Genomic DNA, 19,718 nt, shown 5'->3' with positions numbered 1-19,718 from the left:
CATCCCAGCCTGAACCTCTTAGGAATCTGTAATAGCTGCTTGGAAACAAGTGCAAAAATCTGGCACTGAGCATGTCCAATAAAACACTCCTACCTGGACTGTCACCTTCTCCATGACCCCCTTCACTGGGATTGAGGATCACCTTGACTTTCTTTTCCCTCTCCTCCATCCTGCTGCCTCCAGCACTGCTGCTCTTCCCTCTTACAACTCCAGCCTTTCCCAGGACCATCAGCAGGCCTGATGGTGCCTTGGCTTCTGCACAGACCTTGTCAAATTTAGGGACAACAGGTGCAAACAGCTTTTCTTTCCCCCTCCCTTCTTCCACGTGCATAATCATCTTCCTGCAAAGCAGTCAAGCAAATGGATAAGGGACTGGAGGAGGTTTCATTTTTACAGAAAGCAATTACAGACCTTAAAAGAGCTAAAGTAATAAAAATAATATTTAAAATTCAAATCCCTTATCTATATTACAAGGGTATTAACACGGGAAGGAATTATTTTTATTTTTTTCCTTCCCCCTAATCTCATTTGCTTTGCAAGTCAATCTGCAAACTTTAATGCCAGTCCTCTGAATTTTTTTTGGAGGCTGATCTGCCGTTTGGGAAGTCTGGGGGTGGCAGGTTTGTGAACTTCATGACTCAGGGGATGTGGGTAACAATTCTGCTTTTCTTTCTTACCTGTGCCACTTGCAAGGGGCAAGGAAGGGCCAGCTGTGCTCAGCAGGGGCTTGGGAAGGGGGAGGTTGTATCTTCTGTAGATAAACACGACATTTATTGTTCTGATGGCCCCTGTTTTGCCAGGTTTTACAGCATTAAATGAATAGAGATGGCAGTGAGGCCGAGAGCAGGGGCTGCTGTTGTGTTTGCTGTCAGCACAGTGGGGTCCCCACAGGGAGCCTGTGAGTGCAGAGAGAAAAACATCCAGATGAGGAAGGGAAAAAGGGGGAGAATGGTCTTGTAGCATCCATGAAACCCTGGAGTGTGTTTGAGCAGGGCTTGTGTGAAAGCCACCCAGGGAGAGGGATGTGCGAGCCCAGCCTGAACCAGCACCAGCAAAACATCCTCGTTTTGGGATGGCCCAGAAAGGTGGGACATGCCCCCTCCAGGGGCAGATGTCCTGTGTGTGGCCCCAGGGGTGGCTTTGCTGCTTTCTCAGGCTCAGGGCCCTGACCTTCTCCGTTCTCCTCTCTCTCCAGAAGGCTGACTTGGCTGTGGCAGGGCTGACGATCACGGCGGAGAGGGAGAAGGTGATTGATTTCTCTAAGCCCTTCATGACTCTGGGAATTAGCATTCTCTACAGAGTTCATATGGTAAGAGACTTACTTTATAACCATTTATGTCCCTCCATTATTTGCATGCAAACGTGCCTGGTTGTAGAAGGAAAATGAACGACTCATAAAAATATTTGGGTTTCATATTTAAACGGAAATTGGCTTGACCTTCATTTCCTTCTGTGTGTGTCAGCTTGGTGGATTCGATTCCTGCTCAAAACCCCTGCCCTTTGGCTCCTCTTCCCCATCCTCCCTGGGCACAAGATGCTTTTTTTGGGGTCACAGGGTGGCTTTATTTTGGCTTTGAGCCTGCTGGGTGTGATGTGCTGAGCACCCTTAATGCTGCACTGGAGTTTTAAAATCATGGAATCACAAACTGGTTTGGGTTGGAAGGACCTTAAAAACCACCCAGTTCCATGCCCTGCCATGGGCAGAGACACCTTCCACTAGCCCAGGTTGCTCCAAGCCCCATCTAACCTGCCCTTGGACACTTCCAGGGATGGGGCAAACATTTTCTCTGGAACAAAAGCAGTTTTTTCAGCATCTCTCTGGTTGCCTCTCCACTGCATTCAATGATTTTCAGCAGCTCCAGCAGCAGCAGCAGTGGTGTGGTTTTCCACTATCCCAAAAAGCAGGTCAGGCATCACATTTAGCAGCTTTGGAGCCAAACAGGTGGGAATGTGCCCAGGGGGTTTATGTTGTGTCACTGCTTTGCTCAGACAACACTTGTTGTCTTACATTCCCATAGATTCCCTCTTATTTGCATCCTCCACTGCTTTATCTTCTCCCTGAAGCTCAGGAGAGGACAGATTTTCCCCTGCTACTCCCATATGGGAGCCCCCAGTTTTTCCATTGTCACAGGCTCTGGCAGCCAGGCCCTGTGCAACAGGATGTCTTGTCATTCCCAATCTGCATTTTGGAAATGTTTGTGCTTTGCACAGTGTCGAGTGTGATGCAAATGGCAGTGGCTTGGTCTCTGTCAGCTCAACAATAGCAGCCAAAAGGATAAAACCACTCAAGCTGCCTCTGCCAGCCCCCTCTCCACCCGGGAGGCTGCTCAGGATGCAGCGTTGGGGAGGAACAGAAGCAAATTCATGCATCTATCTCTTGTGCTGAGTGGCTCCTGCCAAGAGCAAACAAGTAATTAAAATCTAGTTAAAATTCTGTTTCCTCTGGTACGTGCAGAATTTAGGATCGATGACTTAACTGATCAAACAAAAAATAAAAAAAGGGACTGACTCTTCAAGCTCCTGGAAATCAGATGTCATCGTCCCCTCCTCACTGCAGTTGGTTGGTCACACCACCAGCTTCCCTGTGGATCTGGGAGGTGTTTCTGCCAGTGCCTCTGGGATTATTATCGAGTTTGGGGATTGAGTTCTGTGCTATTTTAGGAAGGAAATCCTTCCCTGTGAGGGTGGTGAGGCCCTGGCACAGGTTGCCCAGAGAAGCTGTGGCTGCCCCAGACCTGGAAGTGTCCAAGGCCAGGTTGGAGCAACCTGGGCTAGTGGGAGGTGTCCCTGCCTGTGGAACTGGATGAGCTTTAAGGTCCCTCCAACCCAAACCATTGTGGGATTCTGTGATTCTGTGCATGTCCTGCCTTGGATTCACACCATAATCTTCAGCAAGTCTGTTAAAGCATCATTCCCTGAGCAGCTTTCCCCCCTCCAGAGGAAGCACAGGACTGTTGGTGCAGGGTTTGCACAGGCTCTGCTCTATATGTGTGAGGCATTTGCTGCTGCCTGGGGGAGCTCCACAGGAACGTGTCTGACACATCTATTTAGGGTGGAAGTTCCTCGGGGCAGGGAGCATCTGCTGCTCTTGCTGGTACCAGAGTAACACAGCACAGCCCTGCTCCAGCCTGCAGGACTTCACCAAACTGAGCAGGATTAATAATTACAGACCTCAGAAGTGTTTGGAAAATAATGCCCTGCTGTTGGTCAGGACTCTTCAGCTGCCTGATAAAGGGCCCAGTTAGGATTTGGGAAGGGGAACTGCCCGGTGACCCTGGCAGGCTTGCAAACACATCTCCTAGGGCAGGTCACCCCAAAGGGAGCCCCACTTTGCTGCACTGAGGCCACGAGTGATGGCAGGGGCAGCCAGGAGCAGGGAGATCCCCATCAGGGAAGCTCAGAGCCCCCCCTTCCTTCTCCAGCACTTGGCACCTCTTTGTCCAGCCCTTCCCTGCTCAGCTTGAGGAGAGTGTCTGAGAGCTGTGTGCCAATTAACTCATCAAACTGGTAAATATTTGTCTAACAAGACAGTTAATTGCTCTGGTTTTCCTTTAAGGATGTGGTTTGCAGAGCAGCCCCATCTGCTTCCATCTCCCCCCCCTTCCCCATCCCCATCCCAAAACCCACCTCTGCAGTGTCAAAAACTGCAGCTGACGTGTGTTAATCACGGCTCAGATCAGATGCAGCCTAATAAATAACCACAAATGAGTTTCTCCCTTGCCGAGGAGTTGTCTCCACGCCCTGGTCTCCTCCCAATGCGATGACATTTTATTTTAATTCCCGTGCAACTCCAGTGGCAAGTTGATTTCTCGCCCCTTTCTCCTCCCCACGCCGCCAACCTCAACCACCACAGTGCCTGTGCCTCTTGTCACACATAACCAAATATGGCAGCTCTGAACAGGGCTGTCATTTTTCTCAATTTCACTTGTTGTGATATAATCAAGTATGGATTTCTGACACAGGAGCTCTAACAGGCTCTCAGGCTGCTCAGAGAAAAGGCTTGTTTTGTTTCATGAGGTTCCCACTCCCGGCCAGTGGGACCTGTGGGTGGCAGGGGGTGGATGAGGAGCCCTGAGCAGTCACTGGGCTTGGCAGAGGGCTGAAATCAGGTGCCCAGTGCCATTTCTGCACAGGGGGATAAGTCAGGTTTATTTGTAGCGTGCTTTGCTCACACACCTGCCCCTGGAGCAGGGAAGGAGGGATTAGACACAATTCTGGCTTGTCAGCCCTGAGAGTCCTCACTGAGCACCCCCTCAAAGAGGAAATGTAGATTTGGTGAGGACACTGGAATAGCTGAGTTTGGGCCAAGGGAACTGAGCCTTAAAGTTTCTACTTGATCGCTGCAAAAGACACAGAATGGGAAGGATGGAATGAAAAATCCTTGCCAGCCGAGGCAGAGGGGCTGAGGGGAGCTGAGCACTCCTCCTGCTGAGCATCCTGCATCCCTGGAGCAGGGATGGGAGCAACTGCTGGTCCCATCAGCCTGTGTTTGGCTTCTTCTTATTGACTCCAGACAAAGGACCTTGGAGAAGGATCTGCATCTGGATCTGCATCTGGATCAGACATGATCACCCTAAAATACCCACGCTCTGGTTCGGGGAGACCAAATGCACTGCAGTTGGACTGAGCACAGATCAACCTTTCTGCTTTTCCAGGCTGTTTTTTTGCTTTCCTTCTGACTTCCAGAGGCAGCAGGGAGTTCTCTTGCCTGCCTTTTTTAGGGCTAAACATCTGTGAGAAATGACATGGGTAGGACTGACCCTTTCTGCAAGAGGGAACGGGGCTCTTGGGTCCCTTCAGACCCTGTGTGTGCAGGGCAGGGAGTCATCAGGTCTCTTACAGACCTGACCACAGACAAATCCAGGACCAAACAGCCCTGTTCCTCCTCCTCTTCCCCAATGTCCTGCTCATCCAGGCTCTCTGGTCACCAGTGTGTTCCCAGAAAACTGGTTCTCACTGGCTGAAAGCGAAGACTTCCAAGAACAACTCAGGAGGGTAAATGAACCTCTCCCACTTCCATCTGAGCATTTGGAGGAGGCCTTCATCAATTATTGGGCATTTTGAACATGTCTATTCCAGGAAAAATAGCTCTTCCAATTAACTGAGCTGTATTGGGACCGGCTAAAAATATCTGACAGGCTCCAGATATTGTCATTCCCATCTTCAAAACAGACAGATAAGAGAAGAGAGAGTTTGTGCCCTCCGTGGGAACAGAATATCTTTATTCTTATCCACAACTGTGAATGAAAGGAATATGTAGCAGCAGCCTGAAAATGACTGTAGCTGAAAAGAACCAGAAGTACTACTACTGTAAAGTCACAGGAGAGATTCACTGCCAAGCTGGAGATTTAAAGCTTCCAACGCAATTTCCTTAATGAGAGTAATTTATTGACAAACTGCCCCAGAAATATAAAGAAGACATCAAGGCCTTAATTGCAGAAAAGGAACTTTGTTACAGGAGCATCTCACGAGGGAGCCTCAGCCAAGGCACTGCCAGTGCCTCTGAGTTTCCTGCCAGTTCTGGGATGCCAGGGAGGATTAAGCTGCCTGGAATGGTATTCTGCAGTTTGCTCAGCGAGGGCAGCTGGTGCCCTTCACAACTCCAGGCTCCTGTTGCCTCGTTTCATTCCTGAGTGTGTAAAAACCTGTGGAAATAAAGAGGTACCTGAGCCAGTTCAGCTCCAGGTGAAGAAGGGAACCAGGGGCATCCAGGAGAGCAGTGAAGAGCTTTGCTTTCCTGTTGGCATGGAGAAATTCCTGGTGCTCTGGATGGGATCAGTGAGAAGTGCAGAGGGAACACACCTTGGAACCTGCAGAGTTGTGAGATGGTCTCACCCCTCTGAACTGAGAGGAGCAAAGGATGTTCCTGGACGTGGGAGTCCCTCAGGGATTCTGAAGGTGTAGTTTCCAGCAGTATCTCAGGCTCTGAAAGCCCTTGGCTCGGGTGCAGATGCTGGAAAAGCAGCAGCAACTGACCAAAAAATAGGGAAAGGACAAAAGAAAATATTATCTTTGACTGTTTGTACCTCGCCTGTTTATACCAAACACACTAAAATAACCAAATTCAGAAGAGAGACCTTGTCTTAAAAAGAGACTCTGGAATTATACCCTGGACCTTTGCTTGGGAATTGACTGAGAATTAATCTGAGAATGGATGCTGGATGGTCTGAACCACTGTTGCTTAACTCATCTCTCTGTTAAAAGCCTTAATAAGCCAGAATCTCTAAAAAATGCTCGTGCCAGAATGGTTTGGGTTGGAAGGGACCTTAAAGATCATTTAGTTCCTGCCCTCCCACCATGGGCAGGGATGCTGTGGATCCCCAGCTCAAACTCATCCTGTCCTTAAGGATCCAGGGGCAGGAGGTTGTGCTGTGGTGGGTCTTTGCTTCACACAGGGCAGAGTTTGCTGCAGGAGGTTTCTGAGATGTTGCAGTCCCAGCTGGTGACTGGAGCAGAGGATCTCACAAATCTCCTTGGATATTTTTAGGAGAGGAAGATTTTTGTGCAACAACTGTTGCCTTTTCTAGGAACAACTCGAGAGCCTCCAGAAGAACCACCCAGACCTTGTGAAATCCGGGTTTTTGCATAAGGGACAGGAATACTTCAGCAGTGAAACAGGGAGTTTGGATGGAAATAGAATTAAAAGCGCTGGTCTGAGACTGGGGAAGGAGAAAAAAAATTATTCACCACCTTTGGATTAAGAACAGCTCTAAAATATCAGGACTCTGGGTTTGCTACAGCAGTGGAGGTCGGGTGTTAATCATTACCAGCTATGATTAGTTTATGTGATGCCACAGATGGGCAGGTAGGGCAGTGGATCAGGGAAGAAATGAGGCCTCTGTGTGTCAAAGATGATCTTTTTGTGTAGAGTGAGCAACCTACAGCAGGGCAGTGCTGGGAAGCAGCTGGTGGAGCTACTCTGAGCAAACAGAGAGAGGCATTTTCAGCACACAACAAAGAAGTGCCAGTAAGAAACACACTGACAGCCTGGCCAGGATGTGATAAAAGGCTGTTTCCACTCTGACTTTACAGTAAAAGCCTTCCCAGAGCTCTGACTCGTGGGAAGCCTCCCTGTTACAGGTGCTTGGGGGAACTGTGGAGCTGGTTTAGTGATGCCAGGACTGACTTTGTGGTTTGGGGCAGGAGATACAGGCTTGAATACACTCACCAGAATGGGAGGTGTTCAGCTCTTGAGGAACTCCTCCTGGAAATTAATCCTCCCTTTGAACAAATTGTGCTGCCATTTGACAAGATTTCAGTGGTGGCAGCGTCCTTGTGAAATTTTAAAACACCTTGAGAGAAGATCAACCTGTTTTTTCTAGCAGTGAGGCCTTACTTTTCAAGGAAAGGTGGTTTGCTGAGAAAAAAGAAAAACAACAGGAAGTTCTGACGCATCCTGGAGATAAAAATACCCTGTTCCCTGAGATAAAAGTAATAATTTTATTGGTTTTTTTTTTTTTTTACAAAGAAATAACATTTAAAGGCTGAAGAAAGAAAAGCAGAAGTATCGAAAACATATCTTTTTTTTTCTTTTTTCTGTGCAAAAATATTTCTCACCCACCTCTGAGCTCAGGGGAGCCCCTCCTGCCCAGTGAGGGTGGGGTGGGGTGGACAAGGATGGAGGGACCACCCCTCAGAGGTGAGGGGTGCAGCTTATCCTACCATGGGGAGGGCAGGACACTGTGATTGTTCAGTTTTTCTCTCAATTCACCTCTTTCTTTGCCCAGAGGAACAAAAGTGGGTGAGTGGGGAGAAGAACAGACTTAGGAGATGAATCCCAGTGGGGAGGTGCTGCAGGACTCGGTCACAGCATCACAGAATACACTGAGTTGGAAGGGACCCACAAGGACCATTGAGTCCAACTCCTGATCCTGCACAGGACCATCCCCAAAATCACACCCTGTCCCTGAGAGTGTTGTCCAGGTGCTTCATGAGCTCTGTCAGCCTTGGGGCCATGCCCTGGGGAGCCTGTTGTCATTTCTTGTGTTGCTGTCACCTGTTTCCCCTAGAAGACTTTTCCAAAGTCCTGTATATCCCCCTTCTCCCATTTATCCCCCTTCTGTTTATCCCTTTTCTCCCACTTATCCCCTTTTTCCTATTTATCCCTTTTCTCCCATTTATCCCCCTTCTCCTGCTTATCCCTTTTCTCCTACTTATCCCCTTTTCCCCATTTATCCCCCTTCTCCTATTTATCTCTTTTCTCCCATTTATCCCTTTTCTCCCATTTATCCCTTTTCTCCCATTTATCCCCCTTCTCCCATTTATTCCCCTTCTTCCAGTTATCCCCTTTTTCCCATTTATCCCCTTTTCCCCATTTATTCCCCATCTCCCATTTATCCCCCTTCTCCCATTTGTCTACTTTTTCCCATTTATCCCTTTTCTCCCATTTATCCCCCTTCTCCCACTTATCCCCCTTCTCCCATTTATCCCCCTTCTCCCATTTATCCCCCTTCTCCCATTTATCCCCCTTCTCCCATTTATCCCCCTTCTCCCATTTATCCCCCTTCTCCTATTTATCCCCCTTCTCCCATTTATCCCTCTTCTCCCATTTATCCCTCTTCTCCCATTTATCCCTTTTCTCCCATTTATTCCCTTTTTCCCATTTATCCTTCTTCTCCCATTTATCCCTTTTCTCCTATTTATCCCCTTTTCCCCATTTATCCCTCCTCTCCCATTTATCCTCCTTCTCCCCTTTCTCCCCCTTCTCCCCTTCATCCCCCTTCTCCCACCCCCTCTCAGCATCAGTGCCGCTGCGTTTCCTTCCGCCTCTTCAGAAGGGACCATTCCCTCTGCAGAACCACAAATCAGGCCAAACACCCTCTGTCTTTCCATTGCAGGGCCGCAAACCCGGCTACTTTTCCTTCCTGGACCCCTTTTCTCCCGGAGTGTGGCTCTTCATGCTGCTCGCCTACCTGGCCGTGAGCTGCGTCCTCTTCCTGGTGGCTCGGTAATGCCGCGGTGCCTTTCCCTTCCTCGCGGTGCCATCTAGCGTCACACTGCCACACCCGGGGGGACACGGGGACATCCGCCGGCCCCAGACACCCCTGTGGGACGGGACAGGAGAATGCCAGCCCTCTGCCAGCTGGGGAATGAGCAGTGCCACTGGGTGCCACCGAGTCCCCACGCCCTGGTGCCTGGGATGGGCATTGGTGTGCCTGGCAGGAGCATCGTGCCCTGATTCCCAAATCCGCGTGGGAAGGGTGGGAGAAGGTCTGGCAGTGGCGTTGGTGCCCTGCAAATGCTCCCTGTAGGTGCCTTTTACCCCTTGTCCTGAACAGGTTGGCAGGAACCCACAAATCCGTTCGGAGATTTTAACACAAATTCCACGAGGGATGTTTGGCTCCTCTGGCCCTGTGCAAACCCCAATATGTGTGGAGGAAAAGAAAGTTCATTAATATCTTTCAGCAGCCTCTTGGTTGACGTGCAGAACCTCCCTTGGCAGCTCAGTTCCATTCCCCTATGACTAATTTAAGTCAGTGTTAAAATACATCCCTCAGTGCTTGCCTGCAGTGTCTCCCATCGAGGCCCAAGGTCTGAGCTCTGCTGCTGTTTTTCCCTGACCTCCCAACAAGCTGCTTATTGTTGGTGGCATAGATGGGCTTTTGCAGGCAGGGTTGAGCTGAGCCCTGGCAGTGTATTCCACAGATGTGCTCGGGGCTTGAGGGCCCTTCTGGGACACTCTTAATACCCAATTCTCATTCCACAAATTGGAACTTGTGCTGTCACTTGGTCCCTGAGCACGGCTAAAGTTGTCATCCTGACAGGGGCTTTAATGGGTTCTTGGAATGCTTTTACTGCCTCAGAAATGCAGTTCTGAGGAAACCATTGAATAATGCAGCCTGATGCTCTCTTGCAGACCGAGAGCTGGTGCCTCTTTAGCCCCTTCCTCGTGTTTTAAACATGATCCTCCAAAAATGTGCCTTTACCCAGCTTCCCACTGGAGATGGAGGTCTGGCTGCTGCTCTGTGCCTTGCTCAGCTGTGAGGAGCTTTTGACCCCGTGAATTGCAGGGACTCTCTCAGAGTAGAGGGTTTCACTGCCAGTGCTTGATTCACCATGGAAAGTCTGCAGGAAATAACCTCCCTGGCGTCACAGCGAGGCAGGAGCTGCAGGAGCAAAAATAAACCCCTCATCTTGGTTAAATGCTGTGTGAGCTGGCAGAGCCCTGCAGCTTTTTTGGCAGTAGCCCCAAAATGACCCTCCCAGGCCTCAGCTTTGTTAACCATGGTAATATAATGAACTGCAGCAGAGAAATTAGAAGACTTTCTTAGCAACCAGGGAACTGAGGCTTGGAAACGGCAAAAAAATAAAAAAAAATAGAGTTAGGCTGCAGTCACTTCAGTGACAGGCTGTCAGCTATCTCACAGTCCCGCCTCTGTCCTGTCTCTGAAGTATGTGATGCTTTGAAATGCACTTGGCTTCCAGCTGGACCTTGCCAGGCCAGTCAGACCTTCTCAGAGCAGCCATTTGCAGCAGGGCAGTTGTTTTTCTTGGTGGTGTAATGCAGTCAGGTCTCACACACTTCTCTTTTGAACTTCCCGTCAGTGCTCGTGCTCCAGCAGGGAGCCCAGCCAAGGATGTTTGATTTCAATTTCCCATCAAGTCCGTGCACGTGTGGAATTATTGCTGTGGTGTGTGAATTTGCTCACAGGGCTGCAAAAATCTGCCTCCTTGCAGCCTCCCCGTGGCCCATGCCCAGATTTTCAGCTCAGCAGAGCCTCTCTGCTGAAGTTTTTTGCAAATCTCTACGAGAAAGCCTCTGGCTTCTTGAGTCTTAGAGCAAACATTTCACACAGCTCTGAGCCCTGGGCATCAACTTGACGGTGAAGTGCTTCCTGCTCAGAAAGCTCTGCCTCCAGGAGAGCTAGAGCTTCACAGCTTTTCTTTTTTTCTTTTTTCTTTTTTTGGCTTCTTCTCTCCAAAGTGTCCCATTTCCCAGTGAATTAACCTGAGTTACCTGTTTCCTGTCCTTTTAGGTTGACACCCTACGAGTGGTACAGCCCCCACCCCTGCTCCCAAGGCCGCTGCAATCTCCTGGTGAACCAGTACTCTCTGGGCAACAGCCTGTGGTTCCCAGTGGGGGGGTTCATGCAGCAGGGCTCCACCATCGCCCCCCAGGCACTGTCCACGCGCTGCGTCAGTGGAGTCTGGTAAGGAGGGCACCCTCCCCTCCAGGGAGGCTTCTCGGGGCAGGAGGGGATGGAGGAGGAATTTCTGCATGGAAAGGGTTGTTAAATGCTGGAAGGGGCTGCCAAGGGAGGTGGTGGAGTCCCCTTGCCTGGAGGTGTTCGAGGAACGAGCTCAGTGCTCTGGTCTGGTGACGAGGCGGTGGTTGGACGAAGGTTGGGCTCGACGGTCTGGGGGGCTTTTCCAACCTCAGTGGTCCTGTGGTTTTGAGAGGTGGAGAGCAGATTCAGTCCACAGGGGAACCTCAGGTTGTCATCTTCTCTTCCCCTCTGCCTAGGTGGGCATTCACCTTGATCATCATCTCCTCCTACACGGCCAACCTGGCCGCCTTCCTCACGGTGCAGCGCATGGACGTCCCCATCGAGTCCGTGGATGACCTGGCTGACCAGACCACCATCGAGTACGGCACCATCCACGGCGGCTCCAGCATGACCTTCTTCCAAGTAAACCCCATTCTTTGGCTAAAAGGGGTAGGGAGTGCAGAGGGCACCCTTCAGTCACGTTTGGGTGCCACTCCAGCCTCTCGTACCCGTTTCATTCCAGTTTCTGGCACGGAGGGGATTTCTGGAGAGATCCCTGCCTGCTTGGTTGTACAGGAGTGGGCTAGACCCACAGTGTGAGGAGATGGGGAGAATGGTGGGAGAGGGAAGGAAATTTGACAAGGAAGTCAAATTTTCATGTGTCTCCATGTGGTTTTGATGGGATCTTAGCTTTTACCTGAGAGTCTTTCAGCAATGAAACCTTTGCCAAGCCCAGGCAGGCTCACAGTTGTCACAGTGCTGGAATCCATGTGTGGTCAGTGGCACTGAAGATAAATAAATTAAATGTATTCAAAGTTATGTGGGCCATTTAGCCCAATTTAATTTTTATCTTCCCTGCTCTATTCAGAAGGGAAATAAATGAGTGAATCTTTTCTGCAGCGCTCTGAATGCACAAAGAACTGCTGGAGGATTATTTATTTATTACTTGTTGAAATTCCAAAAGGAGAGAAAGCTTTTCTCACTTTTTTTTTTTTTCCACCCCCCTCTGAGTCTGAACTGAATTTGGAAGGCTGAGAAATCTCTGGAGTGGGCCTGAGCTTTTCAGCCCAACTTTACACTCTTCAGGGGTTTGGCAAGAAGCTACTTTTAAGCCAAGCCTTGCATGTGAAATGAGCTGAACAGAGCCCGAGTGACCCAAGGTGGTTGTGTACGAGGCGCTCGCTTAAGGAAGGCTTTCAAGTTTAAAGCCCTGGCTGTGGCTCTGCGCTGCCTGGCGGGTGCTGGAGTCCCTGGGATCAGAGAGGAAATCGGGAAGAGATGTTTTTGTACCATTTGCAGTGCTTTAGGCTGTGTTTGGATCCGTTTTCCCCCGGTGGAAGGACGGCGGGTCAAAGCAGGGATGGATTCCACAGCCTGCCTCCATCACCCCTCCCTTCCCTGCTGCGTGAAATGTGTGTCCACTGCTGAAGCACCTTGCCTTGTAACCTGTCCTGGCAGCATTTCCCCTGACAAAACCACACGGGTTTAGCATTTGAAAGTGCAGTGAACTGGCAAGAAACACCCCCCCTGCTTGTCTGTCTCTTGCCCAAGTGACTGCACCCAGAGGACAGAGCTGGACAGATGAGGACAGGAACTAGGTCAGCAGCAGATTCCCTAAAGCTCTCCAGCATCGCTTACCAGCCACAGAAAATGAGCCCTTGACAGTGTGAAATTCCTAATGGAGACCAGAGCATGTTTATATTCAGTCTTTGTGCAAGCAGGTTTCACTCTTTGCTCAGTACAGGCAAGAGAGATTAACCACAGTCGGCTTCCTCTGGATCAAACCAGAGTCTGAGGGGCTGGTGGAGCTTTAGTTTATTGTAATCAATGAAAAGATTTCAGTTCTCTTCAGCAGATGCTTTGATTTGCCTCACAAGGGGGTGGACCAAAATCTGGATTCAGGGGGCTCCAAAGAGCTTTAGTTCTGCTCTCAGTGCCCTCCTTGGGGCGCTGGTGTCTGGCTCTGACACTGGAGGACTGTTAGGACAAGGTTCCAGTGATAGTCAGCAGGGTGTGACTTCTTCAGATGTTTAAATCAGACAAGCACAAGCTATTTCTTCTGTCTTTTTTTTTGTCTGTTACAGAAACTATGAATTATTCTAAAACTGAATTTACATAAAGAGCTTTGTCCCTGCTGGAGTTATAGGCATGCCTTTCATGCCCAGCTTTGCCAGCAAAGTCTCAAACCCACCAAGATGTTTGAGCCTCTAAACCTGATTGATATAAATGAAGGTTAGAGTCTCAAATCCACCAAGACATTTGGACCTCTCCACCTCATTGATAAAAGTGAAGGTTAGAGTCTCAAACCCACCAAGATGTTTAAGGTTAGAGTCTCCAACCCAACAAGGTATTTGGGCCTCTAAACCTCGTTGATATAAATGAATGTTAGAGTTTCAAACCCACCAAGATATTTAGGATTAGAGTCTCAAATCCACCGAGATATTTAAGGTTAGAGTCTCCAACCCAACAAGGTATTTGGGCCTCTAAACCTCGTTGATATAAATGAATGTTAGATTCTCAAAACCACCAAGATATCTGGGCCTCTAAACCTTATTGATATAAATATGCAGGTTAGAGTCTCAAATCCACCAAGATATTTAAGGTTAGAGTCTCAAATCCACCAAGATACTTGAAGGTTAGAGTCTCAAACCCACCAAGGCGTTTGGGCCTCTAAACCTCATTGATATAAATGCAGGTTAGGCATCTAAAGCCTTTCTGAACCTGGCACCGGATCTGCTTTGACTCCTCTCCCCTTTTCATAGCGGGGGTCTAATTTGGGGTTTGGTTTAGGGCAATTAACGCTCCTCCTCCTCCCTCAGCTGTTGCTGGCTCCTTCCTCCTGCAGAACTCCCGCTACCAGACCTACCAGAGGATGTGGAACTACATGTACTCCAAGCAGCCCAGCGTCTTCGTGAAGAGCACGGAGGAGGGGATCGCGCGCGTGCTGAACTCCAACTACGCCTTCCTGCTGGAGTCCACCATGAACGAGTATTACCGTCAGCGCAATTGCAACCTCACGCAGGTCGGGGGCCTTCTGGACACCAAGGGCTACGGGATTGGCATGCCCGTCGGTAGGCAGTGAAGACAAATTCTAGTCCTTCTCAGCTGTCGGCAGAGGACCGGAGCGTTTGAAAGGCTGAACCGGCTCTGGAGCCGCCGTCGCGTCTCACGGCTCTGCCCGGGGGTGTTTTTTTTGGGGGGGGTCTGAGCTGCCCAAGGTTCCCCTCTCAGCCCCTGCTCTGGGCCAGAGCCACGTGACACGCGACTGCGGCTCTCGAGATGTGATTTCGTGTGAAAGATGTCTCGAAATTGCTGCTTATTTTCTGCATATTATGCTCTCTGCTGATTGTCTCCCTCCCGAACCAGTGTTTGTGCCTCGTTTTGTGCTCCCTGTTTTAATCCCAGAAGTGCTGTGAAAGTAATGCTGCTGTAACTGGAGTAGTTTTTAGCACGAGTTTCTTAACAGCTGGTGGTTCTTAAAACTCCAGGACAGAGAATTGGGCAATTCAGTGGCTATCTCAGGTAATAATCAGGTTTAACAAATGCAGGGGGTTTGTGTTTCGCCGTGTGAGAGCCAGCAAGAGAACATCATCTCCTAGGGCAGCACGGAAAAAGGATGTAGTAGTTGTTATTCCCGATCTTTCCTCCAGTCCTGACATTTAAGCACTGGCACTTAGCAACACAAAGTTAAGGTGAATTACATAAGGCCCATCACACAAACAGTCTCTCCAGTTTAGGTAACGTGGGGAAACTTGTAAAGTCACCTGACTGTGAGCACAAACCCGCACTCGGGGCTAAATCTGTTCTGACATTGTCTTGTTAAACAGTGAAACTGTAGCAGATAAGAAGAGCAGAAAGCTGCTGGCTGGGACAATAGTGCAGAGTTACTGGGAGAACTGGGGTCTTTCCCACGGCCCTTCCTCAGGATCCCTGGTAGCAGACACCAGGGTGCACTAGAGCTTGGCACCAAGCACAGAAGTGAGCAGCTCTACCATGAACATTTGGGCTTGGATGATCCTTGGGGTCCTTTCCAACTCAGGGTATTCTATTCTGTGACCAGCTTGAGGCAGGGAGTGCTAGAGCACGGTCCAAGTTGTAGGTGGAATGACAGCAGAGGGACCTCCGTGGTCTGGAGGTGTGATGTTGAACTGTGTGATGTTGAACTGCCCATTCAGTCCCTGCAGCCAAGGCTCCCCTGGTGTTGGACCTCCTGAGCTGGTCTCAGCTGTGTGGCTCTTGGTGGGCAGGAAAAACACCTTCTGCAAGGAGTTTCCATGGCTCACATGGAGCGATGTCCCCTCCAAACCCCTCAGAGACGAGCTGTTGTAGCTGGACACACGAGTGGGGAGGAAGAGTGGGGAGGAAGGCTGGCCCAGGGGGTGCCCTACCACGTCCCTCTTGGTGTTGCAGGCTCTGTGTTTCGAGACGAGTTCGACCTGGCCATCCTCCAGCTGCAGGAGAACAACCGCCTGGAAATCCTCAAGCGCAAGTGGTGGGAAGGAGGGAAGTGCCCCAAAGAGGAGGACCACAGAGCCAAAGGTGAGCCACGCCACTCCACACGAGCGTTTCTGCCTGAGAATCTCTTTTTCCCCTTCTCCTGACCCGAGATTCCTTCCCTCACAACTCAAGGAGAAAGCCAAACAGCTCCGCCACCGAGCCTCACGCTGTGTGTTTTTGCCTGGGGCAGAGAGAGCGGGAGCAACCAAATGACAAATATTGGAGGCATATGGAGGGTAAATTACCTCCTAATGAATGCCTGGGAAAATGGATGGCTGGAGGGATCAGACCAAAATCCTGGGTTCCTTGAAGGGAGATGGATCTCCACCACAGGCCTGCTGGTTAATGGCTCCGAGTGAAAGCATCTTTTAAACAGCCAGGGCAAGGGACACAAGGACTTTATAAGTACATCTGTAAACTGAGGAGCAAATTCTTTTGGGTAATGCTATGCAAATTGCCATAAAAGCTACCACATTAGGCTGATGTCCCAGCGTGAGAGCAGTTGCCAGCTTAACACAGTTGCTGCATTTTTTAGTCCTGGCAGTCGCCCTCTTCTCAGCAAGTGTTTTCTGGGAGGCCAGCAGGTCCCCCAGTTATAAGGCTGATCTTCTGACCCTTCTGAGGGCACAGACAGGGAGCTAAACTGGGTCTGTGGTAGCTATTTTGGTTTTATTACCTTGCAGCAGCAGTAGGTGTGTCTGTGCAGTTCATGGATGGGACCCCACGGGGCTGTGAGTTGATGCTCATTTTTGGGCTGTGCTGCACTACAGGCAGTCCCAGCTATCAATTTAAGGCTGAGGGTGTTGGCCCAGTGTAAGACATCAGGTCATAGCTATTAAAGAAGTTACTTTGAAGGCAAGTAAGCACATGGGAGACTTTTCCTCCATGGACTGTGCAAAAAGCAGCTCTGAAGTGGAATCTAGGCTGTGGGCTGCTTTGGGATGGCTTTGGAAGGGGGCAGCTGGGCAGCTGGGCTGTTTCTGGCACTGTTTGGTGTGTCCTGTGACCCTGGACAAGTTTTTCCCCTGGTTTTTTCTCTCTGTGATGTGAGTTTGGGAAATGGCAGGAGGAATTACCTCTCTGTGAGCTCGGGAATGGGTGCCTGAGGTAGCACTCAGGCAGAATGAGAGAAGCATGTAGAGAGAGCTGCTGGCCCTAAATTCAAATTTGAGAGCTGCTGGGAGGAGGGGATGGCCTTTATCTTGAGTCTAAACTGTGACTGTGGGCTGTGTTTTCTGCCTTGCAATTGCTGTGGAAGCATCTCTGCAAAGGGCTGATTTACAGAAGCACTGGACTGCTCTGGAGGTGATGCCAAAACAATGAAGGAGGAGGAGGGAGCAGTGTGACCTCCCAAGTTTTAGAACAAAGCAGGTCAGCAATTTACAAGGATTTTGGTGAGATTTTATGTCTAAAAGCCATGCTGAGATTAAGTCAATAAATCATTGATTCCTACACTTTGATTTAATGTTACAGAAGGGAGAGGAAGATTTTTATAGATGTTCTAGTTGACTAATGGCCTCAGTCAACCCAGTGCAAAGCACCACATGCTTTTTAGTAATCAATCCAATCAGGGGCCCAAACCCAACAAGAACAGGAGAGAGAAGAGCCAGATCCTGGACAGCAAAGGCTGAGGCCAGCACTGCTCCCCAGCTCATCTCACAGTCCAGCTCTGCAGGGCCAGAGGGAGGCACAGGCTGCAGTTTTGGGGCCAAGAGTTGACCAAAGCTCAGTCCAGGTTCTTGAGGGGTGGGTTTTCCTTCCAGCTGGTGAACTCTCTGGCTTGCAAGCTGTGTAGCTGTGGTAGTTATCCCACTGTAAGCCAGTTGTCCAAGGGAGGTGAGTCCCACGGAAGGGGCTGTTTCCTCCTAGAGAGCACCCAACCCATAACCCACCCCTTGGTGGCAGGGACCCCATTCTCTCACCCTACAGTGTGAAAGTGTTGGGTTCTGCTCTGCTTTGGACCCTCTCCTTGCTACTGCAGCACAGGCAGCTGCCATCATTTCCCCCCAGCACTTTGTAATGCAATCAAAGGAGTTTTTCTCACTGCCAGCTTCCTTTAAAGCCCTTTCCTGTCTTCTTCATCTCTGCTTCTTTAACAACCTTGCTCATCTCCCTTTGAGGAGTTCAAAGCAAGCGGAACTGGGTGAATAATTTGCAGGGATTAATGTGCCCGATTGATCTCGCAATTCTTCCCTCTTGTTTTCAGTTTGTCCACAAATTGCTTTGTGCTTCCCTTCAATGTGCTTGCTGTTTATCTGCAAAATCATCATTTCTGAGAAGGGATCTTCGATCCTGCAGTTATTGCAAGTCATTCACTTTGCCATCTGAGTCATGAGGGCAGCTATTAATAGGACAGTGCTGGCTCTGTGGTTTTGGTCCCTGGCTGGGTATCTGCAATGCCAACAAAACAGCAAAACTTGGGATTTCTGTGCAGTGATACTTTTACAATTTATGTCGAGTCTGCCTCTCCACATTGTCCCTCCTGCTTTGTTTTAGGCCTGGGGATGGAGAATATTGGTGGAATCTTCGTGGTGCTCATCTGTGGCTTGATCGTAGCAATTTTTATGGCAATGCTGGAATTTTTGTGGAGCCTTCGACACTCTGAGCAGTCAGAGGTAGGACCTGAGAGTGCCCTGAGGGGACAGTGTGTGTTTATTGCCTATCTGTGGGGTGCCCAGTGGGGTGCTCTGGAGCCTCACCCGGGCTGAGGAGCATTCCCAGCCTTGACACCCCAAACACAGGAGCAGGTTTGGTCCTTTGGGCAGGGTCTAAAATCCATGAGCTTCTCGTGCACTCCTACTAAGAGAGGGGCTGTAGGGATGCTCCAGGGGCTTCTGAAGGGTTCAGAGATGTGTATAACATCCTGGAGATGGGATTTCTACCTGCAGTGGGTTTGGGTCTTGTGTTGATATGGAGATCCAGAACACAGGAGGGTCTCTGATGAGAGGCAGAATCTGTTGGGTTAAATCAGTGTAAATGTCCAAGTATTGATGTTGAAACCCAGTGGCACTGAGTCCGTAACAATTTGGCATCAGAATCATGTTACAGAATCATAGAATGGCCTGGGCTGGAAGGGACCTTAAAGATCATCCAGTTCCAGCCCCTGCCACAGGCAGGGACACCTTCCACTATCCCAGGTTGCTCAGGGCACCATCCAGCCTGGCCTTGGACACTTCCAGGGATGGGGCAGCCACAGCTTCCCTGGGCAACCTGTGCCAGGGCCTCCCCCCTCATCCCTCCAGCCCCCAAAGCAGACCCAGCCCCGCGTGTCCCTCGGCTCCCTCGGGTGAGCAGCACGGCTCCTGTGTCCCCCCAGGTGTCGGTGTGCCAAGAGATGGTGACGGAGCTGCGCAACATCATCCTGTGCAAGGACAGTTTCCAGCCCCGCCGGCGGCGCGGGGGGCCGGTACGGACTCGCCCCGTTATCCCGGAGGAGCGCCGAGCCCGCAGCACAACCACGCTCAGCAACGGGAAGCTGTGCAGCGGGGGGGAGCCAGACCCCCTGGCACAAAGACTGGCACAAGAAGCCGCCCTGGTCGCCCGGGGGTGCACCCACATCAGGCCGTGGCCCCGAGTGCCGCCGCTTCCAGGGGCTGCGGGCGCGGCCGGCCGCGGGATCGCCCGCGCGGAGCGAGGAGAGCCTGGAGTGGGACAAGACCACCAACAGCAGCGAGCCCGAGTAACGCCGGGGGAGCGGGGGGCGCAGGGGAGGGGGCGAGAGGGTCCTGTTCCATTTTACAGAACACGGACTTGTACAATGTCGACTCGTTTTTAAACCACTAGCGGTCACCCGGCTTCCCCGGGGCGAGGTGGACCTTTGGGCCTGGCCGGAGGGTTTCGGTGTCCCCGGGGGACACGGGGCTGGCTGGAGCCTGGTGTGGCAGGAGAGAGGTCCTCAGGCTGGGCTCCGGTGGTTGTCTCCGTGCCACCGAAGGAGGAAGGACGTGTGGTGGTAACTGGTGTAGCAGGTATTGCCCACCCCAGGGTGGAGGCAAGAGCGGTTCTTGGAGCTTC

The 19,718-nt window shown here is 50.5% G+C and overlaps 1 protein-coding gene across 1 annotated transcript in view; it reads left to right on the top strand.

The window, feature by feature from the left end:
• Positions 1–19,463, top strand: part of GRIK4 (glutamate ionotropic receptor kainate type subunit 4) — a 179,230-nt gene extending 159,767 nt beyond the window's left edge. Inside the window, 9 exon segments of the mRNA XM_018078601.2 lie at positions 1,196–1,309; positions 8,838–8,947; positions 10,977–11,150; positions 11,465–11,630; positions 14,053–14,278; positions 15,618–15,746; positions 18,201–18,319; positions 19,021–19,272; positions 19,274–19,463. Of these exon segments, the coding sequence (XP_017934090.2) occupies positions 1,196–1,309; positions 8,838–8,947; positions 10,977–11,150; positions 11,465–11,630; positions 14,053–14,278; positions 15,618–15,746; positions 18,201–18,319; positions 19,021–19,272; positions 19,274–19,387 (1,404 nt within the window). The 3' untranslated portion in view covers positions 19,388–19,463.
• The last annotated feature ends 255 nt before the right edge of the window (positions 19,464–19,718 follow it).

The sequence above is a fragment of the Manacus vitellinus genome, unplaced genomic scaffold (assembly GCF_001715985.3).
Source record: "Manacus vitellinus isolate BGI_N305 unplaced genomic scaffold, ASM171598v3 scaffold_41_pilon, whole genome shotgun sequence".
Lineage (NCBI taxonomy): Eukaryota > Metazoa > Chordata > Aves > Passeriformes > Pipridae > Manacus > Manacus vitellinus.
Note: the sequence above shows the minus strand (reverse complement) of the source record. Positions and strands in the feature narration are given on the sequence as shown.